The 13,227-nt window shown below is 43.5% G+C and overlaps 1 protein-coding gene across 1 annotated transcript in view; it reads right to left on the bottom strand.

Moving 5' to 3' along the window:
• LOC117520308 overlaps positions 1-13,227 on the bottom strand; it is a 78,433-nt gene that overhangs the window by 26,435 nt on the left and 38,771 nt on the right. Inside the window, exons 2-5 of the mRNA XM_034181665.1 lie at positions 11,016-11,144; positions 10,210-10,346; positions 7,473-7,710; positions 6,720-6,851 (exon numbers count right to left, since the gene is read on the bottom strand). Coding sequence (XP_034037556.1) covers positions 6,720-6,851; positions 7,473-7,710; positions 10,210-10,346; positions 11,016-11,144 — 636 coding nt within the window. The remainder of the gene's footprint in view (positions 1-6,719; positions 6,852-7,472; positions 7,711-10,209; positions 10,347-11,015; positions 11,145-13,227) is intronic.

Here is a 13,227-nt window from a genome sequence, read left to right as displayed (position 1 = left end):
GAGTTAGTATAACTTGCTGCGCAGAGAGTCAGTATAACTCGGCGCGCAGAGAGTCGGTTTAGCTTGCCGTGCAGAGAGTCCATTTAACCCAGCGCGCAGAGAGCCAGTATAACTCGGCGTGCAGAGAGCCGGTTTAACTTGGCATGCAGAGTCTGTTTTACTTGGTGCGCAGAGAGCCGGTATAACTCGGTGCACAGAGAGTCAGTTTTACTCGGAGCGCAGAGTTGGTTTAACTGGGCGCGCAGAGAGTCAGTTTAACTCGGTGCACAGAGAGCCGGTATAACTCGGTGTGCAGAAAGCTGGTATAACTCGGTGTGCAGAAAGTCAGTTTGACTCGGTGTGCAGAGAGCTGGTATAATTCGGCGCGCAGAGTCAATATGACTCGGAGCACAAAGAGCCGGTATAACGCAGCGCACAGAGAGTCGGTTTAACTCGGTGCACAGAGAGCCGGTATAACCCGGCGCACAGAGGGTCTGTAGACCTCGGTGCACAGAGTTGGTATAACTTGCAGCGCAGAGAGTTGGTTTAACTCAGTGCGCAGAGAGTCAGTATAACTCGCCGCACAGAGTCGGTTTAACTCGGCATGCAGAGTCTGTTTAACTTGGCGCGCAGGGAGCCGGTTTAACTTGGTGCGCAGAGTCGGTTTAACTCAGTCCGCAGAGAGCTGGTTTAACTTGGTACACAGAGAGTCAGTATAACTCGGAGCGCAGAGAGTCTGTTTAACTCGGTTTGCAGAGAGTCCGTTTTAACTCAGCGCGCAGAGAGCTGGTATAACTCGGCGTGCAGAGAGTCAGTTTAACTCGGCATGCAGAGTCGGTTTAACTTGGCACGCAGGGAGCCGGTTTAACTTGGTGCGCAGAGTCGGTTTAACTCAGTCCGCAGAGAGCTGGTTTAACTCGGTACACAGAGAGTCAGTATAACTCGGAGCGCAAAGAGTCTGTTTAACTTGGTGCGCAGAGAGTCCGTTTTAACTCAGCGCGCAGAGAGCCGGTATAACTCGGTGCACAGAGAGTCTGTTTAACTTGGTGTGCAGAAAGTCAGTTTGACTTGGTGTGCAGAGAGCTGGTATAATTCGGGCGCGCAGAGTCAATATGACTCGGAGCACAAAGAGCCGGTATAACGCGGCGCACAGAGAGTCGGTTTAACTCGGTGCACAGAGAGCTGGTATAACCCGGCGCACAGAGGGTCTGTAGACCTCGGTGCACAGAGAGTTGGTATAACTTGCAGCGCAGAGAGTTGGTTTAACTCAGTGCGCAGAGAGTCAGTATAACTCGGCACACAGAGTTGGTTTAGCTTGGCGTGCAGAGAGTCCGTTTAATTCAGCACGCAGAGAGCTGGTATAACTCTGCGTGCAGAGAGCTGGTATAACTCGGCGTGCAGAGAGTCAGTATAACTCGGCATGCAGAGTCTGTTTAACTTGGCGCGCAGGGAGCCGGTTTAACTTGGTGCGCAGAGTCGGTTTAACTCAGTCCGCAGAGAGCTGGTTTAACTCAGTACACAGAGAGTCAGTATAACTCGGAGCACAGAGAGTCTGTTTAACTCAGTGCGCAGAGAGTCCGTTTTAACTCAGCGCGCAGAGAGCCGGTATAACTCGGTACACAGAGTCTGTTTAACTCGGTGCGCAGAGAGTCAGTTTAACGCATCGCGCAGAGAGCCAGTATACCTCAGCATGCAGAGAGTCAGATTAACTTGGCATGCAGAGAGTTGGTTTAACTCGGTGCGCAGAGAGTCTGTATAACCCGGTGTGCAGAGAGTCACTTTAACTCTGTGGGCAGAGAGCCGGTATAACTCGGCGCACATGGAGTTAATATAACTCGGTGCACAGAGAGTCCATTTAACTCGGAGTGCAAAGAGCCGGTATAACTCGGTGCACAGAGAGTCGGTTTAACTCGGCATGCAGTCAGTTTAACTCGGTGCGCAGAGTCGGTTTAACTCTGCGCACAGAGAGTCATTTAACTCAGTGCGCAGAGACCCGGTTTAATGCGGTGCGCAGAGAGTCAGTATAAGTCGGCGCACAGAGAATCGGTTTAACTCGGTGTGCAGAAAGCTGGTATACCTCAGCATGCAGAGAGTCCGAGGACCTGAGCCAATCAGGATCATCAACCCACGTGGGGTGGTCTCTGAGGACTTTCTGGACAAAACGCCACCAAAGGCAGACAAACTAAACTGCCCCCAGCTGGACAAAAGCAGGAATGACAGTATGAGGTCATTGCAATGTCCAAAATTACATTTCTAACACAAGTCAGAGAGTCAGGCGCTCAAAATTACATTATATCTGTTTGTATTTTTTCTTGTTTTTATTTATCTTCTCTGTGTTCCCAGGGTGAAGAAGAAGTCAGCGGGTCAAAGAGCGGATCGTATCATGCACCCACCCTGTGGAACAGTCTTCCTGCGACCATGAGGCAGTTGGAGTCCATGGACATTTTTAAGTCAAGACAGGAAAACCTATTTTTATTCTCTTTCTCATGAATAGTTTTTTTTTAATATTTTTGTATCTGTTTTATTCTTTTACTTCTGTTTTTAATTATGTATTTGAATTTTTTTTATTAATTTTTAATTATTTATTTCAATTTTATGTTGAATTATTTCATGTGAGGCGCCTTGAGATGGCCTTTGCTGTGATTTGGTACATTATAAGCTAATTAAATTGAAATTAAATTAAACAGAATTTTTTAAATCAATTTAGCTTTGCTAAGGGACTTCCATTATAATTTTTACACTTAAGTTTATATCGCGATATATACCGTTACCATGAAAAGATTCAATTTATACCACGATATGAAATTGAAGTCATATCGCCCAACCCTAACTTAAAACGAAAAGAAAAATGAAGCAAACGTCAACTTCAACACTTTAAACAAACTCAAAATGAAACATTCACGATGACGTGACTGAAACTGAGTATAAAACCGAGCGCAGCCAGCCTTGTCCTCATGTCCACAGTGCAGGTGCAGGATTTTATTTGTCTTCACAGTTTGAGTTCTCGCAGCATGTCTATACGTTGTTGTACACTTTATCTGTGATAGTTCTTGTCCTGACAAGTACCTTTGATGAGTCCATGGTATCAGCCATGGAGAACTGTCCGTGTCAGACGAAGGCTAGTCCCAAAGACACGCACACGCAGGCACATGCAGGCCAGCCACAAATGGTTGAAACGTGCGTAAATAGTTATAGTAGTTGATAAAGCATTCTTAATGCTAATGTTTCTGTATGAGAACGTTGCTTTTTCATCCCAAGCATGAATGATTCATTAGTAGTACAAGGATGTTTTGTTCAGCTCATCAAAGCTTTAGTTATTGATTTGTTCAGATATCGTCAACCTTTGTTCAATATGTCAGACTTGGGAGGTTCAACAAAGTTGCACGAAAGTCAAACAAAACACTAACGTTCCGAAAACTAAGCAAACGATAAGAAACGGTCAAGAACAAAAGCAGAACGAAATACGGATGAATTGAGGCTGTCGTTGGTATTTGTTCAAATTTTTCAAGTTTAAAAATTCTGACGAAGTGCCAGCTGCAGGATCGAAAGTCAACAAAAGTCCATATTTCTTGTCGCATTTGGGCTTAGTATATTATGTTTTTATATATTTGTTTTACTCTTTTATGTTTTTACTCTTTTATTGTGCCTTTTGATCTTTTAATTCATTTTGTTCTATTTTCGAATTGCATTGTGTGAAGCGCCTTGAGGCAACCCTGTTGTGAATTGGCGATATACAAATGAATACATTTGATTTGAAATTTGAATTAGATTTGGGCTTCAGTGTCCTTTGTTAGTGCTGTGTGACCAGGGCTTAATGTGACATATATATATATATATATATATATATATATATATATATATATATATATATATATATATATATATATATATATATATACATATACATATACATATACATATATGTGTGTGTGTGTGTGTATATATATTTATATAGTTAAAGTTAAAAATAAACAAAATAATAAATAATGTTACTTCAAAGAGATGACTGTAGTCATAATTTGGTACAAAAGCAGTATCCATGAAAGTTGAGTCTTGGTTGGGCAAAGATGGACAGTAGATCTCTAGTGAGTCAACAAATGTGTGAAAAAATGATTGAAATGTTTAAAAACAAGAAAAATAATCCTCAAAGAAAGATTGAAAGGGATTTAGGGTGATCTGGAAAGTATTCACAGTGCTTCAATTTTTCCATATTTATGTTACAGTCTTATTCCTAAATAAATTCATTTTTCCTCAAAATTCTACTCACAGAACCCCATAATGACAACATGAAAAAGTAAGTTTTTTTTAAATTCTTGCAAATTTATTAAAAACAAAAGCTAAGAAAATATGTGTACATAAATATTCACAGCCTTTGTTCAATACTTTGTTGATGCACCTTTGGCAGCAATTCCAGCCTCAAATCCTCTTGAATATGATGCCACAAGCTTGGTGCACCTATCTTTGGGCAGTTTGGTCCATTCCTCTTTGCAGCACCTCTCAAGCTCCATCAGGTTGGATGGGGAGCGTTGGTGCACAGACATTTTCAAATCTTTGCGTCATTGTCCTCCTGAAAGATGAACCATCGCCCCAGTCTGAGGTCAAGAGCGCTCTGGAGCAGGTTTTCATCCAGGATGTCTCTGTACATTGCTGCATTCATCTTTTCCTCAATACTGACTAGTCTCCCAGTTCCTGCTGCTGAAAAACATCCCCACAGTCTGATGCTGCCACCACCATGCTTCACTGTAGGAATGATGCCTGGGTTCCTCCAAACATGACACCAAAGAGTTCAATCTTTGTCTCATCAGACCAGAGAATTTTGTTTCTCCTGGTCTGAGAGTCCTTCAGGTGCCTTTTGTCAAACTCCAGGTGGGCTGTAGAAACATCTCAAGGATGATCAGTGGATACAGGAGGCACCTGAGCTGAATTTAGAGCTTCAAAGACTGTGAATATTTAGGTACATGTGATTTCTTAAGCCTGGTTCACACAGCAGGATAATTAGGCCGATATCGGACCTGATCTTCACCTTCCGACAATCTTAAAGACGCCCCAACAATCGTGATGACCCTAAAGATAATCTTATCAGATATTCCTGCCATGTGTGTTAAGAGCGCTCTGATCGCAAATCGGGGATATTCAACATGTTGGATTGTCTTGGCCCAATATCGCAGCGTGTGTTGTGTCCTCTGACCACAAACCAGCACGCAGCCTGCTGAATGTGACGTGCAGCCAAACAGAAAGAGAGGTGACGGATGCACGGAAAATAAAATCAAAACAGCTGTTCTGACTTACCAGAAAGTCCAGTGGTCATGCTGTCTCTACTCCTTTAAAGAACATCTTTTTCTTTTTGTATCATTTTTTTCCCCTCCATTTTAAATAGTCCACAAACGATCTCTATCTCTTTCCTCTGAAGTCACATTTAATCTTGAGATTTTGCGAGATTTCCTGTCTGACCTGGGAATGTTCGTGTGTGAAATCTGCTCATATGTGGTGTGTGTTGTTTTTACCGTGTGGCTCAACACCACACACTGTACGAACAAACCTGTCAGATGTATGATTTCTTATCTCCATGTGTGTGGTCTCTCAGGTTTTGGAAACCTACAGATAATTTTAAAATCCTGTCATGTGAACCAGGCATAAGTTGTTGTTTTTTTTTTCTTTTTAATAAATTTGCAAAAACCTAAAAAAACCCAAAAAAAAACCCAAAAAAAAACAAACAAAAAAACTTTTTTCACTTTGTCATTATGGGGTATTGTGTGCAAAATCTTGAGGAAAAAAAATTTATTTCATCCATTTTGGAATAAGGATGTAACATAATAAAATGTGGAAGTGAAGCGCTGTGAATACTTTCTGGATGCTCTGCACATATTCCTCCTTCTATAGTGCAAAATATCATTAAACAGTTCAAGAAATCTGGAGGAATTTCAGTGTATTAAGGATGAGGATGAAAGCCTAAACCAAACATCTGTGATCTCTGATCCCTCAGATGGCACTGCATAAAGAAGTGTCATTCATCAATAACTGACATAACCACGAGAAAAAAGATTCCTTTGAGAAACCTTTGTCAAGCACAACAATACAGAGTTACAATCCTAAATTAAACAAGTCTAATGTTCACCTTATCCCGAACCATCTGGGTTGGACCATCAAACAGTGCAAATGTGTAATGTGGCCAGAAGACTCAGTATTCCAGATGTTTTTTGAAAGAAATGGACACCGTGTACTCTGAATCAAAGATGAAAAGGACCTTCCAGACTGTTATCAGAAACATGTCCAAAAGCCAGGATCTGTTCTGGTCTGGGTTTGTGTCTGTGCCCTTAAAGGTCATTTACACTCTGTGATGAAGCATTAATGCAGAAAAGTACACTGAGATTTTAGAGCAACATCTGCTGCCTTCAAGACGATGTCTTTTCCAGGGACGCCCATGTATTTTACAATAAGACAATGCAAAACTACATTCTGCACACATTACAAAGACACAGCTGCAGAAGAAGAAGGTACAGGTACTAGACTGGCCTGCCCGTGCTCCACATCTGTCCCTCGTAGAAAATGTGTGGAGAATTTGGAAATGAAGCAGGCAACCCTATAGAACATTGCAGTTGGGTATTTCTGAGTGATGATTAGCATCATACTAACAACACAAACGCAACATGACATCGCCAAACGTCCATGTGTTTGTGAGCACATGCACATTATTTTTTGTTGTAAATTCAGTGAGGGAGATGTGTGGGCAGAGCTTATACCCATCTTCTTGCTGACATCATCAGGCATTCCGGTAATGGTGGTGCAGCGGTTCAGGTTACAGGATGGTTGAGTCAGCGTGTCAGTGTTGGTGACCCCTCGCCGACAACTGGCCTGACGATCAAAACTCTCACCTGATGTCCAGACAAACAAACAAACAAACAAAAAAGTTATTTTCACCAGCAGAAATTCCCATGTGCAACCTTGCAAGAAATAAAGCCGACATAACAGTGAGATTTTTCAGCACAAACGTCAAATTGAATCTCAGATTTGAGCTCAGTATCACGTCTGAGTCAAGTCTCAAATCCAGTCTGGGTTCTGCACTCGAGTTTGGCTTGAATTACATATTGGATTCCTCATCAAGTCTGTATTCCAGCATGAATCAAATTTGGATCCAAGTACAAATCACATTCCAAGTCGGAATTGAATTTCAGTGCCAATCCCAAATCTGAAACAAGTTTTGAGTCTCTGCAGGTTTCAAATAAGGGGCGAGTTTCAAGTTAGCGTTCGGCTCCTAATTCAAGTTGAACTTTGTGTTCTAAGCCTGAATTCCTCATCAAGTCCAGGTGACCCAAGTGCTCCTGAATATGACTCAAAGTTCAGTCTGACCTGAATGTCAAATCAGAGTCAAATTCTGAGCAGGATTCATATGAGTCGAATTTAAAGTATGACGGTTTGATAGATGACATGACGAGTTCACGTCGATTCCAACTCAAAGTCAAAGTGATTCTGAGTATCAGACCCGAGTTCCTGACCTGTGATATTGATCGGGACGACGTCGGCTGTGACAGCGTCGGCGTGTTGCCTCATTCTCTCCTCCGGTGTCGGAAGCCGGGGAGGCGGGGCCTCTGACTCCATGGCAACCAATGGACCTGCGGTCAGGTCTGTGACGTCCCAGCAGGAAGTGAGGTGGACAGGATTCAGGACCAGCGGAGTCAGAGGTCTCATTTTGTTCCAGATAAACTTCTCATCGTCTTCTGAGGAGGTGGAAGCCTGAACACAAACAGATCAGTTTAACCATGTAAATGTTCATCTCATGAGAGTCCAGTTTAACTGCTGTAGAGGTTAACTAATAAGGGTCAAGTTAGGTTTAATCCAGTGTAAAGTCCAGTTTAACTGCTGTAGAGGTTAACTAATCGGGGTCAGGTTAGGTTTAACCCAAATAAACTCCAGTTTCACTGCTGTAGAGGTTAACTAATCAGGGTCAGGTTAGGTTTAACCCAGTGTAAAGTCCAGTTTAACTGCTGTAGAGGTTAACTAATAAGGGTCAAGTTAGGTTTAATCCAGTGTAAAGTCCAGTTTAACTGCTGTAGAGGTTAACTAATCGGGGTCAGGTTAGGTTTAACCCAAATAAACTCAAGTTTAACTGCTGTAGAGGTTAACTAATCAGGGTCAAGTTAGGTTTAACCCAGTGTAAAGTCCAGTTTCACTGCGGTAGAGGTTAACTAATCGGGGTCAGGCTAGGTTTAACCCAAATAAACTCCAGTTTAACTGCTGTAGAAATTAACTACCCCAATAAACTCCAAGTTAACAGCTGTAGAGTTTAACTAAACAGAGTCAGGTTAGTGTTAACCCCAATAAACCAGTTTAGCTGCTGTGCAGTTTAACTAATCAGGGTCAGGTTAGGTTTAACCTCAGCAGCATGTCACAGTATAACCCTGGTAGAATCATGTAATTCCACTGAAATTTATTCTAATGCAGTAAAGATTAACCTTGGATTAACTGGAGTTTAGTGAGGGTGGTGTAATTTACATGGATTACTAAAGAACTATTCCAGGCTAATCTAGTTCTGTCTAGTTCTCTTGTTGTTTACCTTTCTGCTCCAAAAACAAATCTGAAAACAATCTGAAAAGCAAGACTGAGAGAAAAAGTCCAAGACTCTGGACCGCTGAGAGGAAATGAGACAAGAAAAGAAAGAGAGGAAACAATGAGAGGTGAGATGATGAGGACAGAGGGGATTAAGACATGAAAGAAATAACAAACAAAAAACAAGGAAAGAAGATGAGGAGGCAAGGAAATGAAACAAAATAAGGACAGAAAGAAATACAGAGGAAAGATGAAGAGGATATTTTAAAACGTGAGAATGAGGAAGCAAGGTAATGAAAAGACGAACAAAGGCCAGGAAAAGAGAGAAGGAAGGAAGGAAAAATAAAGAGATAAAATGACAAAAGGAAAGGAAACAAGAAGAGAGGAAAAGCAAGAAGATCAGGAAACATGTCAGTCTGCACTGATCTGGATCGGAACCTAACCAAAACATGTCAGTCTGCACTGATCTGGATCGGACCCTAACCAAAACATGACAGACTGCACTGACCTGGATCGGAACCTAACCAAAACATGACAGACTGCACTGATCTGGATCGGAACCTAACCAAAACATGACAGACTGTACTGATCTGGATCGGAACCTAGCCAATACATGACAGACTGTACTGATCTGGATCGGAACCTAACCAAAACATGACAGACTGCACTGATCTGGATCGGAACCTAACCAAAACATGACAGACTGCACTGATCTGGATCGGAACCTAACCAAAACATGACTGTACTGATCTGGATCGGAACCTAGCCAAAACATGACAGACTGTACTGATCTGGATCGGAACCTAGCCAAAACGTCAGTCTGCACTGATCTGGATCAGAACCTAACCAAAACAGGTCAGACTGCACTGATCTGGATCGGAACCTAACCAAAATAGGTCAGACTGCACTGATCTGGATCGGAACCTAAACAAAATAGGTCAGACTGTACTGATCTGGATCGGAACCTAACCAAAACATGTCAGACTGCACTGATCTGGATCGGAACCTAGCCAAAATAGGTCAGACTGTACTGATCTGGATCGGAACCTAACCAAAACACGTCAGACTGTGCAGATCAGAACCAAACCAAAACACGTCAGACTGCACTGATCTGGATCGGAACCTAACCAAAACAGGTCAGACTGCACTGATCTGGATCGGAACCTAGCCAAAACAAGTCAGACTGTACTGATCTGGATCGGAACCTAGCCAAAACATGTCAGACTGTGCTGATCTGGATCGGAACCTAACCAAAACAGGTCAGACTGCACTGATCTGGATCGGAACCTAACCAAAACAGGTCAGACTGCACTGATCTGGATCGGAACCTAGCCAAAACAAGTCAGACTGTACTGATCTGGATCGGAACCTAGCCAAAACATGTCAGACTGTGCTGATCTGGATTGGAACCAAACCAAAACAGGTCAGACTGTACTGATCTGGATCGGAACCGAACCAAAACATGTCAGACTGCACTGATCTGGATCAGAACCTAACCAAAACGGATCAGACAGCCCCAACTGGATACAAATGATCCGGAACCAAAATCCAGCCTAATCTAAAAAAAGTGATACATGCAGGTCCTGTATCATGAAGCCTGCTTCAGAATGTTGAGGCTTCATCTCATAATTAAAACAGTTATTAGTCAGCTGGTCAGTAGGTGGAGCTATTAGTGTTTGTACTAACAAACTTCCTGCTTTGATCCTTCCACCGTCTGCCTGTTCTGCCTTCTGACTGGTTGAGGCCAGAGAAATCGGAACAAGCAGGGTCATGTGGGAGGGGCTGACGGCTGTAGTGGTCATGATTGGTCAATCCACTGTATCCTAAAAACAACACAAAAATAAACAAATAATAATACACAAGATAAACAAAACACAGAAAACAAATAACTCAGAATTTAAAGTAGAATTTCAAAAGTTTAAACAGTTCTACCTGTTAATTAAAACATGGTTTATAAAAGCAACTAGTTAAAAAAATAACAAGAATAACAGAAGAATCTGAAAAGAAACACTTTTAGATTTCTAACGGAGCAAAGTTCATTTGAAAAGGTCCTGTATATTCTAAGGTTTGTCTTAAATTAACCAAGAGGAAGAGAGTGAGACACAGTGTGCTGAATGGGACAAAACCTCAGAGGACACAACGGAGACACGTGAGGGAAGCCACCAAAAAGGACAGACAGCGACTGGAGCCGTGTCTCTGCCACTTCTCCACTCACAGCTTCATGGTCGAGTAACGCAGAAATACTGTTCAAATGAAAACATGTAATGTTGGCTGGAGTCCCCGGAGACCTCGGAGACCTCGAAGTCCCTGGAGAGAGATCCACCACGTGTTGTTTCTACCTGTGCAGCTGAAACAGCTGATCTGACCAATGAACAAACACAAAGGACTTTTACTCTGAAGTCAGGTGACTGGACTTTGCCAGAAGACAGATAGTCAACATGTCCCCCTCCCACCCCCCACCCCATGCAAAAATGTTTGCTTTGACCTCTGACCTTTCAGGTCTTCTGCACTGCCAGACCTGGTCTTCCTGGGAAGAAACAGCAGCCTCTGGTGGGACGTCTGGGTACTGTAGTGAACTGACCACTTGCTGTCCCTGTCACCTGAGAGAGAGAAAGAGAGAGAGAGACAGAGAGACAGAGAGACAGAGAGAGAGAGACAGAGAGACAGAGAGACAGAGACAGAGAGACAGAGAGAGAGAGACAGAGAGAGACAGAGAGAGAGAGAGAGAGAGAGACAGAGAGACAGAGAGACATTAAACTGCTCTGTCACTTTATCTGTGTGTATAACACATTTTGTAGGATAGTATATTTTTACACCGAAAGCACGATTTTTACTGTTACTTCAATCCCACATCTCCTGTTTACACCTGTTTAGAATATTGTTAACTGTATGTACATATTAATTTTTAGTTTTTGCTTTATGTTACACCCTGGCGTCCTGTCCTGGGTAAACCCGCCTCGCGCTCTATGACTGCTGGGATTGGCTCCAGCACCCCGCGACCCTTAATTGGACGAAGCGGTTGAAGATGAGTGTGAGCGTGAGTGTGAGCTCTATGTTACAGTTGCTTTGACAATGTAAAGGTACGTTTCCCATGTCAATAAAACTCCATTGATATTGAATTGAGAGAAAGAGAGAGACCAGGGTGTGGAACAGCTATTTAATCTGGCTTGGTGTTGCGGTGCTCAACACTCCTCAAGGTGACCTCAGTGAGAGAAAAAGAAAAAAAACACAAAGGAGCAGCAGCCAGGCTTTTATTTTGAAGGGACAGATAAAGCATTTAAATGACAGATCCGAGATTGAAAGTTTAAATTTTAATGTTGCTCCAAAAGAGCAGCTGCATTTTTCTGTTCAAAGTAAAAGTGTCACCATGTGGATGGATTTGAATGGACAGATTGATTGACTGACAGACTGGCCTCGGTCTGCTGTTCGCTGAAACTTCAGTCTGCTGACCCCTGAAACCTCAGTCTGCTGACCACTGAAACCTCAGTCTGCTGACCCCTGAAACCTCAGTCTGCTGACCACTGTAACTTCAGTCTGCTGACCACTGAAACCTCAGTCTGCTGACCCCTGAAACCTCAGTCTGCTGACCACTGTAACTTCAGTCTGCTGACCACTGAAACCTCAGTCTGCTGACCCCTGAAACCTCAGTCTGCTGACCACTGTAACTTCAGTCTGCTGACCACTGAAACCTCAGTCTGCTGACCCCTGAAACCTCAGTCTGCTGACCACTGTAACTTCAGTCTGCTGACCACTGAAACCTCAGTCTGCTGACCCCTGAAACCTCAGTCTGCTGACCACTGTAACTTCGGTTTGCTGACCCCTGAAACTTTGGTCTACTGACCACTGTAACTTCAGTCTGCTGACCACTGAAACCTCAGTCTACTGACCACTGTAACTTCAGTATGCTGACCACTGAAACCTCAGTCTGCTGACCCCTGAAACCTCAGTCTGCTGACCACTGTAACTTCGGTTTGCTGACCCCTGAAACCTCAGTCTGCTGACCACTGTAACTTCGGTTTGCTGACCCCTGAAACTTCGGTCTGCTGACCACTGTAACCTCAGTCTGCTGACCTCTGAAACTTCAGTCTGCTGACCACTGAAACCTTAGTCTGCTGACCCCTGAAACTTCAGTCTGCTGACCAGTGAAATCTCAGTCTGCTGGTGCCTGAAACTTCGGCCTGCTGGCGCCTGAAACCTTCAGCCTGCTGGCCCCTGAAATCTTCGGCCTGCTGGCCCCTGAAACTTCGGTCTGCTGGCCACTGTAACTTTGGTTTGCTAGCCCCTGAAACTTCGGTTTGTTGGTCCCTGAAACTTCGGTCTGCTGACCACTGAAATCTTGGTCTGCTGGCCACTGAAATCTCGGTTTGCTGGCCACTGAAATCTCGGTTTGCTGGCCCCTGAAACCTTCGGCCTGCTGGCCCCTGAAACTTCGGTCTGCTGACCATTGTAACTTCGGTTTGCTGGCCCCTGAAACTTCGGTTTGTTGGTCCCTGAAATCTCGGTCTGCTGGCCACTGAAATCTCGGTCTGCTGGCCACTGAAATCTCGGTTTGCTGGCCCCTGAAACCTTCGGCCTGCTGGCCCCTGAAACTTCGGTCTGCTGACCATTGTAACTTCGGTTTGCTGGCCCCTGAAACTTCAGTTTGTTGGTCCCTGAAATCTCGGTCTGCTGACCACTGAAATCTCGGTTTGCTGGCTCCTGAAA

The sequence above is a fragment of the Thalassophryne amazonica genome, chromosome 1, assembly GCF_902500255.1.
Source record: "Thalassophryne amazonica chromosome 1, fThaAma1.1, whole genome shotgun sequence".
Lineage (NCBI taxonomy): Eukaryota > Metazoa > Chordata > Actinopteri > Batrachoidiformes > Batrachoididae > Thalassophryne > Thalassophryne amazonica.
Note: the sequence above shows the minus strand (reverse complement) of the source record. Positions and strands in the feature narration are given on the sequence as shown.